At 40.6% G+C, this 19739-nt stretch overlaps 3 protein-coding genes across 6 annotated transcripts; 1 reads left to right on the top strand and 2 right to left on the bottom strand.

The window, feature by feature from the left end:
• Positions 1 to 27: 27 nt before the first annotated feature.
• On the bottom strand, positions 28 to 5167 carry atg14 (autophagy related 14). The gene is made up of 11 exons (XM_017699838.1): positions 5115 to 5167; positions 4716 to 5007; positions 3938 to 4000; positions 3764 to 3806; positions 3557 to 3638; positions 3189 to 3426; positions 2672 to 2904; positions 2064 to 2181; positions 1854 to 1944; positions 1676 to 1761; positions 28 to 1449 (listed from the first exon to the last, which is right to left on the bottom strand). The coding sequence occupies exons 2-11, from the start codon at positions 4985 to 4987 to the stop codon at positions 1149 to 1151; spliced, it is 1527 nt and encodes a 508-aa protein (XP_017555327.1). The 5' UTR covers positions 4988 to 5007; positions 5115 to 5167; the 3' UTR covers positions 28 to 1148.
• A 719-nt stretch (positions 5168 to 5886) lies between these two features.
• tbpl2 (TATA box binding protein like 2) lies at positions 5887 to 11099 on the bottom strand. Of its 3 annotated transcripts, XM_017699840.2 has the most exons (8): positions 10926 to 11099; positions 10608 to 10820; positions 10022 to 10389; positions 9202 to 9289; positions 8801 to 8892; positions 7478 to 7645; positions 7301 to 7395; positions 6743 to 6888 (listed from the first exon to the last, which is right to left on the bottom strand). In XM_017699840.2, the coding sequence occupies exons 2-8, from the start codon at positions 10653 to 10655 to the stop codon at positions 6812 to 6814; spliced, it is 936 nt and encodes a 311-aa protein (XP_017555329.1). In that variant the 5' UTR covers positions 10656 to 10820; positions 10926 to 11099; the 3' UTR covers positions 6743 to 6811. The 3 variants fall into 3 exon arrangements, with proteins under 3 accessions (XP_017555330.1, XP_017555329.1, XP_017555328.1); XM_017699841.2 differs by having other exon boundaries at positions 5887 to 6888; positions 7291 to 7395; positions 10608 to 11099; XM_017699839.2 differs by having other exon boundaries at positions 10608 to 11099.
• A 705-nt stretch (positions 11100 to 11804) lies between these two features.
• jmjd7 (jumonji domain containing 7) lies at positions 11805 to 19386 on the top strand. 2 transcript variants are annotated; one of them, XM_017699833.2, is made up of 8 exons: positions 11805 to 12093; positions 16122 to 16275; positions 16354 to 16607; positions 16863 to 16919; positions 17169 to 17264; positions 18226 to 18302; positions 18534 to 18693; positions 19184 to 19386. In XM_017699833.2, the coding sequence occupies exons 1-8, from the start codon at positions 12045 to 12047 to the stop codon at positions 19270 to 19272; spliced, it is 936 nt and encodes a 311-aa protein (XP_017555322.1). In that variant the 5' UTR covers positions 11805 to 12044; the 3' UTR covers positions 19273 to 19386. The 2 variants fall into 2 exon arrangements, with proteins under 2 accessions (XP_017555322.1, XP_037397719.1); XM_037541822.1 differs by lacking the exon at positions 11805 to 12093 and having other exon boundaries at positions 16146 to 16275; positions 16410 to 16607.
• The last annotated feature ends 353 nt before the right edge of the window (positions 19387 to 19739 follow it).

Raw genomic sequence — 19739 nt, 5'->3', positions numbered from 1 at the left:
TCACACACAGTGAATGTCTTGGACATGTTTCAGTTTCAATTTTTTTTTATTATACTTTTTCAGTTTTGCCCAAACATACAAAATATTGCTTGTCACATAAGTGTCCTCCAAATTTAAGATGCATACTTACCAAGACAGAGCCAATACATCAATAGAACCCAACCAAACCATGATATAAATTTGAATCAACATTTTAATCAACATTTCAGTTCTAAAGTTCATGCCTACCACAGCCCGTAGTAGTTTGTAGTAATAGAAGGAAAGGCAGGACTACCAAGATGGCATAAAATGAGCATCCCCACGGTTATTTCTTCCTAAAGTAAAATTCCTTTATTTATATATATAATTTAGTAAAATACCATACAAACACACCCATATCAATAATTCATTCCCAGACTACTGCAACATTTATACAGTTAGGGTCGCTGAATAGCTGGTGAGAAGGTGCATTTTCATTTTTCAGCAAAATCAGACTAGCCAGCATCTGCCAGCACAGTCACTCTCTGTCATAGATGAGTCTGACAACCAATGTCTTACATTTACTACTCTTGCAGTGTTAAAATAAGTGAACACACTAAGCCACTAACTACAATCTCGTGGTGGTTCTGAAGGGAGTCTCACACTGGAAGGGAGGTTCTGACGCGTGGGTGTGGTGAGCTTACCCAGCAAGTTGTTTTCAACTTGTTTGCTCCCATATTCAAAAAAAATAAAGTGTTTCTGTGAAAGTACACAAGCCCATCAATGTGACTTGCAACTTGCACAAACACCTCTTGTGTGTTTTCTTACCTTGCTGACACAACATGTCTCTTCTATGTATCAAGCTTTATAGCAGAGAGGCTAATTGCAGACGGTGGATAATGTGGGGCATCTACAGTGTTTGTGAGCTACAAAAGGTCTGAAATGTCAGAGTGAGCAGTTTAAGTCCTACTTCTATAATCAACCCTCAAAACACAGCTTGCGTTCCTTGTCAGAAACGGGTTGCTTTTGGAAATGGTCTCCTTCCCCTCATTTCCACCACACACATTCATTTTTTTTAACCATGCTGTCAGGTGACCGTAAACATCCCTTTTTCCAATGAGATCTGACAAAAGAGGGAGAAACAAATTGTCTGTTTGCATAGCTACAGCAGTCTGCACCCCAGCTGCGTCTCAGCGCTGGCCAGTGTAGGCACGGAACCAGGAAGTGACTGAGGCAGCAGCAGAGGAGATCATTCCTCCAGCGTTGCCTACTGGCTGGGAGGCCTGCATGGCTGTACTCTGAGACAGATCCATGGGCTGAGAAGGAATATCACAGAAGCGAGGGCTAGGTACTGTTTCCCAGTCTGTACCCAAGTCTGTCTCTTCATCAGTCACTGCCTCATCTCCACTTTCCTCCGCAGGCACTGCAGCCTCTGGCTCCACAAACTCCATTGAGTCTTCCAAGTCTGCACTGACCTCAAACGGCCCAGTCCTGCACAAAGAGGAAGAGGGTGTTGGAAGACAAAAGCAGGTGAAATGAGCAGTATATAATTTAGGGTTTCAGGAAATTTTGTTACTAAACTTAGAATACAAAACATGATACTGAAATTCTTTCCTACTTTACTTTTCTGCAGTATTCAAATACTGTGTGTATGTTAACTACATTAAATATTGCTTTGTATGAGAAAAACAGGAAACAAATTGAGGCTTTTCCTCACCTGCCAAGGTTCTTGTTCTCTGGAGAGACTAAAAACATGATGTTCCTCAATGTATGGTGGGGATGGAGCAGCTCACTGTCTACATGCTGACAAAAATGAAGAATGGAAGAGCAAGGCATGAACAAAACTCAGCACTCAGCTCAGGAAGACTAGTGAGAATTCATAATGAGAGCTTTACCTGGGAGAAACAGAGATGCAGGATGTTGGTGTTCAGTTTGTTGACAGCGCGAGTAAATCTGTACCGGCTCAAATTATCACCACAGAACTCACTTGGGTGGGGTGGGTGGGGGGGGCATAAGAAGCAAAACTATTACAGTCTGTACTGTGAACATTCAACTTGGGGTTGGAGGGTGCAAGAGTGATACATGAGCTTTAGTATGCATGTTACCTGTTGCACAGCTTTTTGGGCAGATTGACATCCAGAATATGAGAAAGGATATTAACAAGCTGAGTAGCATAGCAGAGAGCTGCACTAATGGTGTGGGCTGGATTTATATGATCCAGCTCTAGGAGAAGAAAACAGCAAACCTTTCAGAGTCACTCATCACAAACTACCTGCAATAATCATTATTTCTCACAGTGCTGTAACCATTATGGCTTTTATAATATCTACACAGTTTTACTAATTTTCATCAAAATATAAAAATTCTTGTTGAGGTGGAGATTTGATATGGTCTTGGAAATTATGAGAAACCTACTGAAGCGGATCCAATAACATTTTTTTTTTTCAGCCTAAAAATCATACTTCATATCAGAGAACATACATGTTCCCTATAAACTGACAGACATTCGTCTCAAGAATGCTGATCCACAGATTATAAGAAATTAAACTAAATCAATGAGTCAGCCATGAAGGAAAATTATATCTCCACGCAGTTTCATTCCATTAAACAAAACATGCCTTTGAAATATCACTGACTGCCATGGCAACTGTGTTGGATCTAAATGTATGAATACAGCAATAAGAGGAAACTGATATAACAAGAAAGTCCATACCTGGGCCTGGATTAATGCTTTTCTCCTCTACCCAACTGTAATAGGCTGAACAATCTCCATTGCTGGGCAGAGTGACATGAGGTCCAGTGATACTAATGCTTGTCTCTCCATTCTGGTCATCCCAGATCCACCGTCCAGACATGTAAGTTGTTCGACGGGCTTCAGCTAACTCACTTACTGTGCTAGACGTGAGGGCAAAGTCATATTCTGCCACAGCAGGATCAGCTGGGTCCCTGAGGGCAGAAAATCCAGTTAGACAATGTTTAACTGTATAGCTTATAACTAAGATGGTGCGTAATTAAAGCCCATATAGGCTGTGAGACTGCTTTCCGGTGACAACCATCTTTGGTCATTACTATTTTGGGTGGACATGCATCACATTTCTCTAGTGCTAAGCAAACAGCCTGGGTAAGATTTTTTTTTAGCTAGCCATTGTGACTAAATTATTATGATTTAATAATAATGAAGGACATCCCCCCCAAACATAAACATTATGGGCATCACATTAACAGCATACCTGCTGCCCTGCTTCTCCTCTTGTGTGGGGAAGATGTAGGTGGTAAGTTCCAGGATGTGGCCCCTCCGCACCTCAGCCAGAGCCTCCAGTCGGCCCTGCAACTCTTTAGTCCTTTTATCCAGCAGCTCACTTAAGCGACGATTATGACGCTCTATCTTGTCCCTCTTCTCTTGGTGCCGACTAGCCCGGCGCTGCAGTCTCTGGCCTTCTTCCTGGGAGCGGAGCAACAGATCTTTGCCTTAAAAGAAGGAGACAATGGAAACAGAACTGTCATCATGATGTGCAGAGTTTTCCATAAAAAATAAAATCAAAGCAGCATAAACATAAGGCACAACTGATGGTTTAAGTCATGCTCTCTAAACACTTACCACTCTTCACTTCTTCATTTCCACTGCAGATTGCTTCTTTCAGCTGCTCAATTTTCATCCGGCATGACATGATTTTCCACTTCTGCCATAAACAAAAGTGATCACAACGAGCAGTGAGCATGGACAAACACTGAACTCTCTTTTCATTCAACGTTCACTTTAACTATGTTCCCAAATTCCATCTTTTCAAATAAGCTACAAACTTACAAGTTGGTCTGCCTGGACCTTCTTGTCCATAGCATTGATGACTCTAAAATGAAAAAAGGCAAATGCTTGTTCATTAAGTGATCAAAGATTATTATTGATAACGTGAACATCTGCATGTTTACCAAAGCTACAAGTAATTTATAACTGAGAACGAGAATAATAAACGTGACTCACCTTTGCTGAAGATTCTCTTTTTCATTTTTCATCTCCTGAAGCCTTTCCAACTTTTCTGTGTATCTGCAAACATAAATGTATCAATCTGATCAGGTCTACAAAGACTCGTTTCAAAATATGGGTCAAAACACGTAAGGAACAGGCTTTCTGTTGCTACGACCATGTTTATTAGTGTATGGCCACAGTGGCCTAATATTAAATTACTAACTAGCTAATAGTTCTTGTGCATTTATTTCACGCAATGACGAAAAGCCAACAACAGAAAATAATGATATAGAGTACCGTAGGCTTTTATTAGTATATATCTTCATACAGCGGAATACATTTAGGCTACACGTAGACGTTCAACATAGCGCTTTCAACTTTGTTGCTAAGCTAGCGTTAGCGGCTACTCGCCAAATGATTTTGAACAAGCTAACTGCTAGCCACTCAGCTAAGACAGGCTACAAAGTTCTTTTTTATGATTTAAACACTGACAGTGGTTAACTTATAGGCCCAGCTGGACACATACACGCAAAGAGGACGCGTATCTAGGCAGGAACATAAGGACTTCTTTGTTGTCTAGAGCCTTCGTTAGCTAGCATGAGCTAGCAAACACCACTGTTTACATAAAGAACATGATCATGTTAACATGAGCTAGCTAACACTAACTGGCTACTTGGTTCTTGTCGTGCAGACAGCCAACTACACACTTCGTCTATGCTTAGTTGTTGCGTGGGGGCGTTTTTGAACTGAGAAGAAAACAGGAATATTATTATGCGTTATAATCTGAACGCACCTTTCAGTGTTTCTGCCATCAAAATAAACGAAGTCGCCCGCCTTAATGCATCGAGCGCAGGTCAGCCTCCGTCTCGCTGTGTTACACAGTGGGCATCTTTCAACCGCAACGTATAGCCCCTCCGCATCGTCCACCGACTCTACCATCATTGACCCCGGAGAGGCTGCCATTGCTGCGGGAGACTGTCGGATAGGAGCCCGGGCCCTTGCGGCTCCTTCAGCGGCTTCACTGGAGCCCCCAGTCCGGACTTCACTTTCCGGGGGACACGCCATAATACAGTACTGCAATGTTCCTATAGGGAAATAAGCGTGCGCTTCACGATGTATCTGACAACATTTTTAGAAATAAATGCAGTATCTTTAGGACAAAACCCCCTCCTTCCCCTCTTCCTCCTACAACCTGCGATGGAGCAGTTTGGCCGGGCGCTTCTCTGTACCACGTGACGGATGTTGTTTATGTTCAACTGTCACGTGTCGGTACACGGAGCAGCGCCCAAGTATGTGTGCGCGCGCGTGCGCTGCTCTCCAACCAGGACAAGATGCAGGAACCCAACACAGCATGGAAAATGGGATCCGATACGCATGAGACAGTCAGGCTCTGAAACTCAGAGAGGTCAGTGTTTCCCAGCTCCGCTCTGGAGGGTTCAGTTTTCATGTTTTCCTCCTCCTCAGTATCATAAATAAGGCCCCGGTTCAAAAAGCACTAATGCCCATATAAGACAATTACTCAACACAGCATCTATATTTACCTAGATTTTACATCAGTCTACTTGAAGGAAAAATAATTCAAAGTCATTCAGAGTGGTTTCATGTGATACACTGCATTGTAGAAAAAACTGCAGCCTCAGACTGCTTTGCGGTGGTGGTGAGGGGAACCAGGGGTCTAAATGTCTAAAACACAAATGAAAAGCCATTACACTTACTAATTGTTTTTTAAAAAAAACAATGAATCCATACATGTTTGAGTTTCTGTAATGTGGACAATGGAAAAACATCTGGAAGTGGCGACCACATGTATCACATTTGGATATTATTTGCCAACACAGTATCTTCTTTCCCACCGTGAAGATAAAAACAAAAACAAAACAAACAAGAAAAAAACATTTGGGCTGAATTTTTACTCTCAAAACTATCAAAAACTATAAGCCATCAGGCAACTTCTTTGCATCAGTTTTGTTTAATAACTTTCTGTGAAAGAGCTTTTAGGCACTGTAGAACAGTGGCCTCCAACCCTGCTCCTGGAGAGCTACCTTCCTTAGGTACCTTGGGTAGTAGAGCCTAGGTAACCTCTGCAGGGAGTAACCAGGGTTGGAGACTGCTGCTTTAAAGGCGTCAGATGTCTATCACCACCGTAAACGGTCCTGACTCTAGAATAAACACATTTCTCATTAAACCACTCTGAACCATTCGATTATGCATAACATTAAAAAATGGTGTAATTCCTCTTTAATACTTTAGGGTTATACTGAATGTATCATGTTACAGGTTGAAAATGATCCATATGAAAATGGTTGGCATAGATGAGATACACTGTGAACAAGAGGGAGAGAAACAGACACCAGGGCTGTCTGTGTAGTGTTAGTGGAAGCTAACTGGCAAGGTATGTTATTATAAAACTGGATCCTTCTGTAAGTCATGGGTGTAAACTGTGTTGGTATTTATATCAGGTCACTGCAGGCCAACTTGTGCTATGGGGCCCAGTGAAATTGCCCCACATAGTTTCAGCACTGTCCTGCTAATGATGATGCTAAATCTCATGTGTTGGAGCAGGAAAACAGAAACTTATACAATGCAGGAACACTTCTTGGCTTGAAGGGGAAACACAATTATACATCCAAAATAATAAGCAGAATTTGTTGGCAGAATATCAACTTTTGTTTTTAAGTATCAAAATGTTAACAGAACATTTCCATAATGCACTCAAATGACAACAATTCACAAATCCTGACAAAACCAAATACAAAACAACAAATTGTGCCTTGACAACACCATGTTTGATTAAATTGTGTCTTTTCAAACTTTCAATAGTTAATAAATGGCAACAGAAGCACTGTTTATTTTGACATTACATACATAAGTAGAAGTGCACTTTCCCTTTCACTGTTTCCTGAATCCTTTTAGAATTGGGTAGATATTCTCAAAAGCTTCATAAATTTCCGAGCGATCTTTAGCACCTGGAGTAAGAATGAAGAAAGCAGGTCAATGGAAAGGCCTAATTGGTGAAATCAAAACTGGGGCAGAATCTCAAATGGCTCCCTAATTCCCAGCAGTGCACGACAAAAGTCTTAAAATAATGCACCCAAACTGCTTAAAATCTATTACAGAGCCATTCGGGATCTTTGTGTTCAATTCTCTACTGAACATATAGTGCATTCTTTGATAGTAGAAGCCAAAATTTCATAACTCACATAGTGCAACTACAGGGACTAGGGAGCCACTTGAGATTTAGCCTTGGTGTACACTGCACGGTTACATACTGCTAGGATCAATAGGCAGATGGCAATGTGTGTAAAAGAAAAACTGCACAATAAACAGAGCTAAAAGCTGATTTATTTAAAATAGGTGCCTCTTCTCACCTCTTCATACCTGTAAGAACGACTTTTCCAGACACAAAGATCAGCAAGACAATACGTGGCTTCACCATGCGGTAAATCAAACCAGGAAACAACTCTGGCTCATAGCTTTATGGATGAAATTACAGAAACTGTTACACAAAGGTGAGCCGTTATGTCATTAAAGACAAGATAAGCTACTTGAACAAACCTGCTGAACTGCTGGTGAGTCAGAACCAGGCCCTCCAGCCGAATGGGGAAACATACATCGCAACTGCCAACCATGTTCTGGATCTTGAAGTCAAGAAATTTGGCTGGAAAGCCGAGCTTCTGCACTACTCGGGCATATTTCCTCGCAGCAAGCCGTGACTGCTCCTCACTGTGCGAAATAAGACAGAAAGCTTAGAAAGCCTAGAAACAGAAAAGACTGAGACAAGTCTGTGATTGTGTGATAAAATGCCAAACATTGACATTTCAAAAGATGTCTCTAGATTAACACTGACCTAGTCTCTTTAGGTCAAACAAACATCTTGCACTATTATGTCACACAGAAAATATTCTTTGCTTGTTTTTTGAATTTCATTTTATGAACAGACCAATAGAAATGGTCTAAAATAATCTAGAATAAAATCTCATTACATTATCTTACACTCCCTGAACACTTTATTGTTAACACCTGTACAGCTGCTCATTCATGTAATTGTTTAATCAGCCAACTGCATGCAGTACATTAAATAAAATAAAATAATAAAAATGCTGATACGGTCCAGCAGCTTCAGGTAACGTTCTCATCAACCAAAAATATGTGATCTCTGTGATTTTGACTGTGGCATGATTGTTGGAACCATAGAGGCTGGTTTGAGTATTTCTGTAACTGCTGTAACAACAGTCTCTAGAGTTTATTCAGAAAGGTGCAATAAAGAAAAAACATCCAGTGATTGTCAGATCTGCGGATGGAAATGCCTCAGTGAAGAAAAAGGTTAAGGGAGAATGGCCAGACTGTTTCTAGCTGACAGAAAGGCTACGGTAACTCACTATGATAACCACTGCAGAGCAAGGAGAAAAGCGTCTCAGAATCACAACGCGCCACAACGCCACCATTTACCCATCTTCTACTGGCTAATTCCAGCATGATAATGCACCATGTCAAAAAGCAAAAGTCATTTCAAACTCGTTACATGGTTGTTTACCAGTTCTGAATCTAATAAAACACCTTTGGGATTTGGTAGAATGGAGGATTCACAGTGTAAAAGCGCACCTGAAAAATCTGCAGGAACTGCATGATGCAGTCATGTCAACATGGACCAGAATCTCAAAGCAATGTTTCTTGTGAAATCCATGACACAGAGAAATGAGGTTATGAGGCCAATGGGAGGGAAGTATTATTACAGTGTTCCTAATAAAGCGCTCAGTGAGCATACATTAAACTTTAATGTTTTTCATGTAATTTGCTATTGTAGAGATACATGGTTTTGTTAAAAAGGTGATGTTTGCACAGCACTACATTTTTTTTTTTTAGATGAGAGATCCTAACCTCTTTGCCCCAGTGCAGACCATCTTTCCAGAGCTGAAGATGAGGGCAGTGGTTCTAGGCTCACGGATCCGCATAATAACAGCAGCAAAGCGCTAGAAAAAAACAGTTTGGACACAGTAGTGCTTGCAATGTTGAAAATAATATGTTACTTCTAATGAATATTTATTCACATTATTTTAAAGTTACACTATATATGTTATGGGAATTTGGTGACTTTTCTGGTGGAAGTGTGTTTGCATGCACATTATTATTTCAGTTATTTTATTATTGTTTTTTTAATGCTACTGAGTCGAAGTAAAAATTCATTGAGTAAAAATCCACACTCAGTGACTAAAGCGAAATTAAATGGAACTTCTCTAAACACAACCTGAAAAGATGCACACAATTTTAATTACACTTACCTTTGGATTGTACTCAGCATTTCGAGCCTGAAGAGCAATGGCCTTTAGGTCTAGAGGACAAGCCAGATTTACTGTGGACACAATATTCCTGTACACAACCAAACACAGGTTTATAAGTATACATAAACTTAGTCTATTTACTTATCGGTTATAATCTAACCCTGTTCAAACTTCAGTTTACTGTTCCAGTGACCCATGAATCAAGATACTAGAATACAATCTTATCAGCATGATCATATAAGATAAGCTGCAAAAGAATATGGAACAAACCAGTACCACTAAAACAACAGCAAGTAAATTTGACTTCTATAAACAGAAGTTTCAACATTTACAACAACTGAAGATCTCCAGAAATAAGTAATATGCTAACCAGTCTAACCCAGGTCCTTGCATGCTCTACAATAAAGCACCTAAATAGCTCCTTTCATCAGTGCCAGTAAACTTAGAACACAGAACAACCACACCCTCTGTGTGTTCTTCTATTTCTCCTGACAAACTACACATAAACGTCTGAATGCCAACATCCATGTGCGTTTTAAAGCAAGCCAAGATCATGATTCTTTGCAATATAGCCTTTAATGGAAAACATATCTGCACAACGCCTTCGCTAAAGACTGTGCATTTAGTTATTTAGTATGCTCTGTTGGCAAGAGCACAGCAGCGCTTACAGTGCACACCAAATGTGCCAAGATACATGCTAGTTACATAAGCAGTGCCATCAAATGTGCACCTCAGATTTTTTCTGCCAAATCTAGGCACATTTACTAGTTAATAAAATCCTTCTATTTACTTATTAACATGCAAAAGCCAAATATCTTACTGTAATTGTGGGATGATTCCTGAACTTTCCGTCACTGGGGCAATTGGGGTCATAGGTGTCATGGGAGTCATTGGGAGGGAGCAGAAAGGGGAGGCTGCAGGTTGAGTCTTACTGGGGTCAGGGTCTGTACCAGATAACTCTGATGGTGGACAGTCTGGGTATATGCCACTGTCCTCTTGTGAACTGACACCTGCATTGTCAGGTGGCTCCTCCTGGGCACCGAGTTCATCAGGCAGAAAGCTCAAGTCCAAGTCCTCAGAGAGGTCTTTCTGCTGGGAAGAGATTGAGGAGGCCAGGAAGGAGGGATCCTGCAGCTGTGGAGGGCCTTGCAAGCCCAAGTCCCCCCCAAAAATATACTCAGATGAACCCTGGAGAGTACAGATATAAGCATACCTGGCATTATGAGGGTGGAAATCACACTATATGTGTGCAAGTGAATATTGTAAAATGTGTATTTTAATATTCTGAATGAGTGCAGTTTATCGTATGTATCCACAGCTTTGGAACTTGCTACCATGAATTTCACAAGAATTATGCACTTGCATAGCTCACGCAGTCGAAAAATGAGTTCAAGATATTAACTTACAGCAATTGACTGGTCAAAGTAGCTCTCAAGCGATGCCTCTTCATCCATATTTCACAGGGCCCATTAAAGTATAGCGAACCAAGAAGTTGTAGGCGCTTTCAAACTGTATCCAAGGCCACTCCAAACAGGCCGCGTTAATTGCCCAGACCCTCACTAATTAGCATCGAGTGCGAAGAGTGACGTGGCAAAACGTGCAGGCACACCAGCATCAGTCTTTTTCAGAACAGATACACATTCGTTTTACATGTAAACGTCCACCTTTTTTACTTATACCTTCCGAAAATTTTATGTTTACAAACAGTGAAAAATAGTCTTCACCCGCAAGAGGGAGACAATCTTCGTTTCCAGCAAAAGTCGCTTCGCTCTGTCTGGCTTTGCATTTCCAGGGAAGGTGTACAGAGGAGAACTGCCACTCACTAATGTCTTCTGGCTTTGTCACACGCTAGAGGAGCTCACGAGCGACTCCAAGATCCATTTTAGCACTTGAGCAAAATCATAGTTTGAAAATGCTTAATTTAGCATCAGTAATGCTAACCAATCAGCACTCAGTAGCAGTAATGAAAACCAATCAGCACTCAGTAGCAGTAATGACAACCAATCAGCACTCAGTAGCCGTAATAACAACCAATCAGCTCTTAGTAGCAGTAATGACAACCAATCAGCACTCAGTAGCAGTAATGAAAACCACTCAGCACTCAGTAGCAGTAATGACAACCAATCAGCACTCAGTAGCCGTAATAACAACCAATCAGCTCTTAGTAGCAGTAATGACAACCAATCAGCACCCAGTAACAGTAATGACAACCAATCAGCACTCAGTAAGAGTAATGACAAACCAATCAGCTCTTAGTAGCAGTAATGACAACCAATCAGCACTCAGTAGCAGTAATAACAACCAATCAGCTCTTAGTAGCAGTAATGACGAACCAATCAGCACTCAGTAGCAGTAATGACAACCAATCAGCACTTAGTAGTATTACCAGCGCACATCTGCCAAAAATCTGCTTTTTAGTGAAAGACGTCTTTACACTTTCTAAAGCTAAACGAAGGTCCTGGACAAGAAACCATTTGAATTTTTCGTTTTTAGTCCTTTAGCTGTATTCACCCCCGTACTTTGAGGACCTGCTCGCGGGCGCCCTCTGGCGTGGTGTAGTCATGTGCCTGATACAACGGGAGAAACAGGAAGTGGCTCCCCTTAAACCGCTTTGCTCTCCGCGCGAGAGCGGAAGACGTGCAGAGCAGCATGGCACTAAGCGCGTGTTCTGGAGTCTAATATCTCGTTATGTGTCGGCGGCGTCTGGGTCTGATGAGCCAAGTGTCATATCTCACTCCACTAACCCACATGTTTTATGAACCTCCGCGCTGGGTGCTTATGAGAGCTCTCTAATCTGCCGTTGGATTCTTTGCTTTAGCCAGCATGGTATGAGATGTTAGGCTATGGAAGAAGTGAGGAACTATTTGAGACACTTCCCAGAGGAAGCCCGTGGTGAGTGACTTGCACCCAGCGGCTGCTTTGTGTTATTCACAATACAAGGCTGGAGTTCAGGTTTAGCCTACGTTCCCATAGTTCAGTGCGTTATAGGGTTCCTCGGCCTCTTCTTACAAACCTCGAAGTGCTGCATGGTGAAGTTATCTGCTCATTCTTCCATTTCCTCGCGTAACATTCTCACCACGCTGTTCTGAAACTGTTCCACGACCCAAATACTATTTGGCCGGGTGGTCCTATGGGGTCACAGTTCCACAAATGGACAGGGGAGAGGGTGCCTGACCAATATACACAAACACTCACTGGGCACTTCACCAAGTATCCCTACCTTATATCTGTGCTCATTGTCCCCGTTACCAGCTTCAGTAAGTTACAAGTGCACTTTGTAGTTCTACGATTAGAGATTGTAGTCCGTCTGCTTCTCTGCGCACGTTGTTAACGTTTCTTTACCCTATTCATACATTCAAGTGTCATTCCTGAGCTGAGAATAGTCCACCAAATAAAAAATATCCAGCTCCCTTTATCCAGAAACTGACTACTGATGTATACACAGTACTGCCCAAAAGTCTTAGGCACATAGAAGTGGAATTATGAACCATTTGTTTCAGAAGCAGTTGTGCTTTTGCTTGTCAAATCACCTTGTAAAATTAGAATAAAAGGATGCAAATAAACATGAATGAAAAAAGTAACAAGATTTGTTTTCAAAGGTTGTTGATACAAGCTGGTTAGAGAAACAAAGCTATACATGATGACATGCATAAAATCACTACTTATATGTATTCTTTGTATTTTTCTGGGCAACTAAATGCTTGTCAAGTTTTATAGCTTCTTAAAATATAATCTTCATAGGTGCCCAAAATGATTATACACACACGGGAAAAGTATTTGATACACTGCCAGTTTTGCAAGTTTTCCCACCTACAAAGAATGGAGAGGTCTGTAATTATTAATCATAGGTACACTTCAACTGTGAGGGACACAATTAAAAAAAAAAAAAAAAAAAAAAAGTGTGATTTTTAAGTAACTAATTTGCATTTTATTGCATGAAATAAGTATTTGATACAATAGAAAGACAGAACTTAATATTTGGTACAGAAACCTTTGTTTGCAATTACAGAGGTCAGGACCTCTGACTCAAGATTTTTTCCTGTAGTTCTTGACCAAGTTTGCACATACTGCAGCAGGGATTTTGGCCCACTCCTCCATGCAGATCTTCTCCAGATCTTTCAGGTGTCAGGGCTGTCGCTGGGCAACGTTTGAGTTTCAGCTCCCTCCAAAGATTTTCTATTGGGTTTGGGTCTGGAGACTGGCTAGGCCACTCCAGGACCTTGAAATGCTTCTTAAAGAGCCACTCCTTAGTTGCCCTGGCTGAGTGTTTTGGGTCATTGTCATGCTGGAAGACCCAGCCCCGACCCATCTTCAATGCTCTTACTGAGGGAAGGAGGTTGTTGGCCAAAGTCTCATGATACATGGCCCCATCCATCCTCCCTTCAATATGGTGCAGTCACCCTGTCCCCTTCGCAGAAAAGCAACCCAGAGTAGGTTTCCACCTCAATGTTTCACAGTTGGGGCCGTACTCTTCCTTCTTCCTCCAAACACGGTGAGTGGAGTTGATACCAAAAAGTTCTATTTTGGTCTCATCTGACCACATGACTTTCTCCCATGTCTCCTCTGGATCATCCAGATGGTCATTGGCAAACTTCAAATGGGCCTGGACCTGTGCTGGCATGAGCAGGATTTTAGTCCATGACGGCATAGTGTGTTACTAACGGTAATCTTTGAGACTGTGGTCCCAGCTCTCTTCAGGTCATTGACCAGGTCCTCCCGTGTAGTTCTGGGCTGATTCCTGACCTTTCTCAGAATCATCCTTACCCCACGAGGCAAGATCTTGCATGGAGCCCCAGACCGAGGAAGATTGACAGTCATCTTGTGTTTCTTCCATTTTCTAATAATTGCACCGACAGCTGTAGCCTTCTCGCCAAGCTGCTTGCCTATTGTCCCGTAGCCCATCCCAGACTTGTGCAGGTCTACAATTTTGTCCCTGGTGTCCTTAGACAGCTCTTTGATCTTGGCCATGGTGGAGAGGTTGGAGTGTGTGGACAGGTGTCTTTTATACAGGTAACGAGTTCAAACAGCTGCAATTAATACAGGTAATGAGTGCAGAGCAGGAAGGCTTCTTAAAGAAAAACTAACAGGTCTGTGACAGCCAGAATTCTTGCTGGTTGGTAGGTGATCAAATACTTATTTCATGCAATGAAATGGAAATTAATTATTAAAAATAAAATCATACAATGTGATTTTCTGGATTTATTTTTAAATTCTGTCTCACAGTTGAAGTGTACCTACGATGAAAATTACAGACCTCTCCATTCTTTGTAGGTGGGAAAACTTGCAAAATCGGCAGTGTATCAAATACTTATTTTCCCTACTGTGTAAATTTACAGACTGTAGCTCAGAGAAAGATTACACTTAAATTTTCTGAAGGTTACAACAGTCACCAGTCAGTAGGAAGTGTACAGGCCTTTGCTTTGAATGACTTCAGCACATCTGCGGCCACAGGACATCATTAGTCTCTCACACTGCTCTGGTGTCATTTTGGTCCACTCTTCTTGCAGTTTCTTCCACAGTTCGGTGACTGTAGTGGGTTTCTTGGCCATAACTTTGTCACCAAGGATTTTCCAGAGGTTTTCTATTGGGTTTAGATCAGGACTCTGAGCTGGCCATTTCATGGTTTCAATGTTTTCAATTTCAAGGAACTGCGTTACCCATTTTGCTGTGGGCATTGCCATGCATGAAAATTGCTGGCTGATTGAGTGACAAATGCAAGGAAGGAACCATGTGTTGTTGAAGAAGGTTCAGATACACACTTGCATTCACTCTGCTGTGCAGCTGTATGAGAGGCCCAACTCCTGCTGCTGAAAACATTCCCCAAACCATGACATTTCCTCCTCCACCTTTCACTGACTTCTTTACACACTTCGGGTTCAGTCTTTCCTCAGTGTGTCGACGAACATAATGTTTCCCATCAGACCCAAATAAATTAAACTTGCTTTCATCACTTAAGTGAACTCTGGACCATGTTTCCTCTGTCCACACTACATGCTGCTCAGCAAAGGTTAATGTAGCCTTTTGATTCTTTCTGCTAATGAGAGGTTTGGTCACTGCAGAGTGGGCTTTCAGTCCAAATGCTCTTAAACGTCGAGACACTGTATAACGAGATAGATCCTTACCCTGTTCAGTGCTGAACTGGCGAGCAATTCCAGCTGCAGTGTTGAACCGATTGCCCATGGAGATTCTCTGCATTATCCTGTCCTCTCTCGCATTTGTCTTTGGTGGACGACCAGCCTTCTTGGGAGACTTGAATGAGTTTGTGGTGTTGTAAAGATGCAGTATTCTGGAAATTGCAGACTTGGAACGACCAACTTCTCTTGCTATGGCTGATAGGGTCACCCCTTTGGCCTTCATCTTGACAACCTGCTGACGGAGGGTTTCAGTCACTTTGAAACGGCTTTCCATCTTGCAAAGTCAGTGAAAACTGGAAAGTTAGGCTGCCAGTTAAATAGGGTTTGTCAGATAATTAAGGAAATTAGCAACAGGTGCCATATTAACACCACCAACTTGCAGGTGTCTGAAAGTGTTCTCTAATTTTGATCAGTGTTCTTTTTCAAATACCTCATTTAAGTTTTTTATACTGTGCCTTACAATGTATGCAACTCATGAAATATGTTTGAAATACTGCTCTTTAACTCCTGTTAGGATAAATTCACCTAGGACTACATAGTGACCTTGACATTTAGAAAACTGTGTGCTGTTCTCTAATTTTGAACTCCAGTATGTGTATGTATATATATATATATATATATATATATATATATATATATATATATATATATATATATATACCCACCCACACACTCAGCTGTACAGTTGGCTAGCACTTCTTTCATCCCAATCTTTTCAAATTATTAAGAAAATTATTTTCCATTGATGGTAAATTGTATATCAACAGTGTGTCCTTAACTCCTTAGAGCTTTATTTGAACGAGTCAGTGCCGTACCTGGATGGGCCCGTCTCTCCACTACAGTTCTATCGTGACTGGATTGGTCCTAATAAGCCCTGCATCATTCGCAATGCCTTCAGTGACTGGCCAGCTTTGTCTAAGTGGAATCCTGCATACCTCAGGTACAACATCTCTGAACTGTTTTTGGTTTCTCCATATTTCTTACATCATTTCTAAATGTGTCTTCTGTGTTCTTTCAGAGAGACTGTTGGCTCTAAGGTAATCAGTGTTGCTGTGACTCCAAATGGTTACGCAGATGCTGTGAATGGAGATCGCTTTGTGATGCCTGAGGAGCGTCAGATGACCTTCTCCTCGCTGCTGGACATTATAGAGGGCAAGGTGAAGAGCAGCGGTGTGTTCTATGTACAGAAGCAGTGCTCCAATCTGACTGAGGAACTGCCACAGCTAACGGAAGATGTACAGACTCACATCCCGTGGATGAGTGAGGCGCTTGGTAGGTCACGTATCACGCCTCTGATCCAGATCAAGAGCACACAGTAACTCCAGCAGCATGAAAATTCATTGGTTTTTGGAACTCTTAGCTATGTCTTCACATCTCCTTTCATGTGCTTGAGCCAGAACATCAGTGTGCTCAATATGCAGTTTCTGGAGTCCATGTCTCTTCTGCAGGTTTTGTTTAAAGGTGACCACACGTTTTGTGAATTAACAGATTTACGTTTTAATCTGAAAGTGAATTTTTTTTCTTCAGGAAAATTGCCTGATGCTGTAAATTTCTGGATAGGAGAGGAAAATGCTGTCACATCAAGTAAGTTTGAATTTATGTGTTCATAGTACATTCAGTTCAGGTATGAAATGCAGAGAAACAAAACACACAGACATAGGTCTGCACAATATGGAAATAAAGTGCAATGATTTTTTTTTTTTTTGCTGTGTAAACAGAAAAACCTTCTTTCTTTGTTTATGCAGAGAAACCACAAAACATCAATAAATGTGTATTTTTTGCTTTCAATATAGGCCTACAAAAGAATAAATATATATGTAATTTAATTTACAGTGCACAAAGACCACTATGAGAACCTGTACTGTGTCATCTCTGGAGAGAAGAGGTTTATTCTGATCCCTCCCACTGACCGACCTTTCATACCATATGGTAAGAAGTTCTCATTCTTTCTGTTAACTTGTTTGTTTGTTTGTCTGTTAAATGCATTTTTACACCTTTTTTGCAGTTCCTGCTTGCTCACAGAATCCCTGCTTTAATCCAAGCATGTCTCTCAGTTGTCAAGAAGCAGAACTGATTATTATTATTGTGCTGATTTTGTTGAACATGGTTCTATATTTAAGAGTCCCTGTTCAAATTACATGCAAATATATACACATGCTCTACACAGAACACAAGTCTGCACACTTTAGTGTACAATTATTATTTATTTGCTGAATCTAACATACAGGTGAACCAAATCATAAAAGGTGGCCTTTGCATGACACATTGGTTCTGTTTTATTATTATTCAGTATCAAGTCAAGTAATCTTCACTGTCAAGCCTCATAACTTGTAGCGTATACTTTGGAACACAATGTTATTCCAGTGAATACAAAATAAATCATAACTCAGTTGTACTGATTATTTGTTAAAGCATAGCTGTTTAAGATTTCTTCTAAAAGGTGTAGCATTACTGCAACAGGAGAAAAATTGTTTAAAATTTGGTGTCTGTGTGCTGCTTTGTGCTGCCCTGTAAAAGAATGTAATAATAATGTAAAAGTCAGATGTTGGATCAGATTTCTTGACTTTTTCAGACCTCGTTGTGTGTTTATGTATTAATCTCACTTCCACAGACTCATTAATGCTTTTTCAGCATTTTCATAAACATCAGATAAATAAAATAGTTATAGGATTAAAAACAAATAAATAGAAATTGGGCACTGAAATATGCAGAGGTCTCCCATGTAAAATGTTCTCTGACTTAAGTTATTTTCACTTAGAAAGTCAGCAGAACATGTCATTTGACTGCAGAGTGTTCAAATGTTTGCATGACTTTATATCACCGGGGGAAAGCATCCTTGTTAAACTGTGACTGAGATGATGTGTGTTCATGTGGTTTTGTGTTTGTGTAGAGCTCTACCAGCCAGCTACATACAAACAGAAACAAGATGACAGCTTTGAAATAGTGGATGAAGAGGATTCAGAGAAAGTAAGCCTGACAACCACAGATGTTTTTAAAATACCTTTTTAGAATAATAGTAATTAAAAAAGTAACAAAAAAAGAGAAAACACTGTCCATCAGTCAGTCATATGTGGTACAGCTGGGCAGCTCTCTACTACACTGTCTGGCCAATTATCAGAAAAATGCGCTTTCTTATCAGGAATAATTATAGCACAGTCAGCCCTCTTAATCTCAAAAAAAGCTGTTTCACCACTTTAGGTGCCTTGGATCCCCCTAGACCCTCTGAACCCAGACTTGGATCGCTATCCATCCTACAGGCTGGCCCGGCCACTGTACTGCACAGTCAAAGCAGGAGAGATGCTTTACCTCCCCTCTCTCTGGTTCCACCATGTCCGCCAGTCTCATGGATGCATAGCAGGTACAGTAGTGGGAACTGCAGTTCTCTTAGGGAGAATTAAAGTGATTCCATGATTAGGGTGCCATTTAGCTCTTCTGACTCATAAAAATGATCTTTTAGAATATTTTTTAACATTACATTTATGAAAACGGGCATTTTCAAGGTTTGTTGAATGAATTTAATGCGGACTAAAATGTCCGATTTTTCATAACCTATTATTGATGACTCATGGAAGAGGATGTTTTAAGCTTGAGGCATTAAATGGATTTGTACAATAATGCAGAAATAATCATTTCAAGGTAAAGTGTAATTACTGGTACAGGCAAAAATGGCTTACAATGATTGTGTAATTTATCTGTAACATGCACTTAAGTTGGTGTACAGATGTAAGTGTGCATGAATTTCAGTTGATACAGAATTAATTGTGCTTCTACTATTATCATATGGCAAGTATTGTTATTTCCTTTGAGTAACATCCAGTAATGTGTTATATGTTTGTTTCTCTCTGCAGTAAATTTCTGGTATGATATGGATTATGATATCAAGTACAACTACTTCCAGCTGGTGGAATCTCTGACTGGAGCTGTGGGTTCAGTATGATGCCTTCACCACAGAATCACATCAACCTCAAATGATTCAAACTTTAAAAGTATCTTAAAGTAATCTTTTTAGTACCACTGAAATCAGTGCCGCATAAACGTTGTGATGTTGTGAGGGAGTGTTTCTTGATTTCCTTTCGTGGACAAAAAGTGTTCCCTTTAGACTTAACGAGTTTTATAGTATAGCTTTTCAAACCCAAATCTTTATAGTAGAATTCCATCAATTTTTCAACATCTCCAACAGTTCAAATGTAAACCATTCATAAACATCAACCGTTCTAAAGAAACTTACATTTCAGAATTGTTCAGTGGAGGTAATAGGAACCAGACATCCAAAGCATGTAAGCCCTCTAAACTATTTTAATGGACAAAATAATTTATTCTAAGATTAGGCTTAATGCATAACTGGGAAATTTACCCAAATAGTAAAATATTAAAAGGGAATTAAAACAGCACTGGGTTGTTCGT

The sequence above is a fragment of the Pygocentrus nattereri genome, chromosome 10, assembly GCF_015220715.1.
Source record: "Pygocentrus nattereri isolate fPygNat1 chromosome 10, fPygNat1.pri, whole genome shotgun sequence".
Taxonomy (NCBI): domain Eukaryota; kingdom Metazoa; phylum Chordata; class Actinopteri; order Characiformes; family Serrasalmidae; genus Pygocentrus; species Pygocentrus nattereri.
This window is presented reverse-complemented; position numbering and strand designations above follow the sequence as displayed.

Coding starts and splice junctions, on each gene's coding strand:
- atg14 (XM_017699838.1), bottom strand. CDS start 4,987: ATGGCGTGTCCCCCGGAAAGTGAAGTCCGGACTGGGGGCTCCAGTGAA. Junction 2,905..3,188: donor GAGGAGAAGCAGGGCAGCAG/GTATGCTGTTAA, acceptor TTCTGCCCTCAG/GGACCCAGCTGATCCTGCTG. Junction 1,945..2,063: donor CCCAAAAAGCTGTGCAACAG/GTAACATGCATA, acceptor ACCCCACCCAAG/TGAGTTCTGTGGTGATAATT.
- tbpl2 (XM_017699839.2), bottom strand. CDS start 10,655: ATGGATGAAGAGGCATCGCTTGAGAGCTACTTTGACCAGTCAATTGCT. Junction 10,390..10,607: donor ACTTTGACCAGTCAATTGCT/GTAAGTTAATAT, acceptor TGTACTCTCCAG/GGTTCATCTGAGTATATTTT. Junction 8,893..9,201: donor ATGCTGAGTACAATCCAAAG/GTAAGTGTAATT, acceptor GTTTTTTTCTAG/CGCTTTGCTGCTGTTATTAT.
- jmjd7 (XM_017699833.2), top strand. CDS start 12,045: ATGGAAGAAGTGAGGAACTATTTGAGACACTTCCCAGAGGAAGCCCGT. Junction 16,276..16,353: donor TGGAATCCTGCATACCTCAG/GTACAACATCTC, acceptor GTGTTCTTTCAG/AGAGACTGTTGGCTCTAAGG. Junction 17,265..18,225: donor CCGACCTTTCATACCATATG/GTAAGAAGTTCT, acceptor GTGTTTGTGTAG/AGCTCTACCAGCCAGCTACA.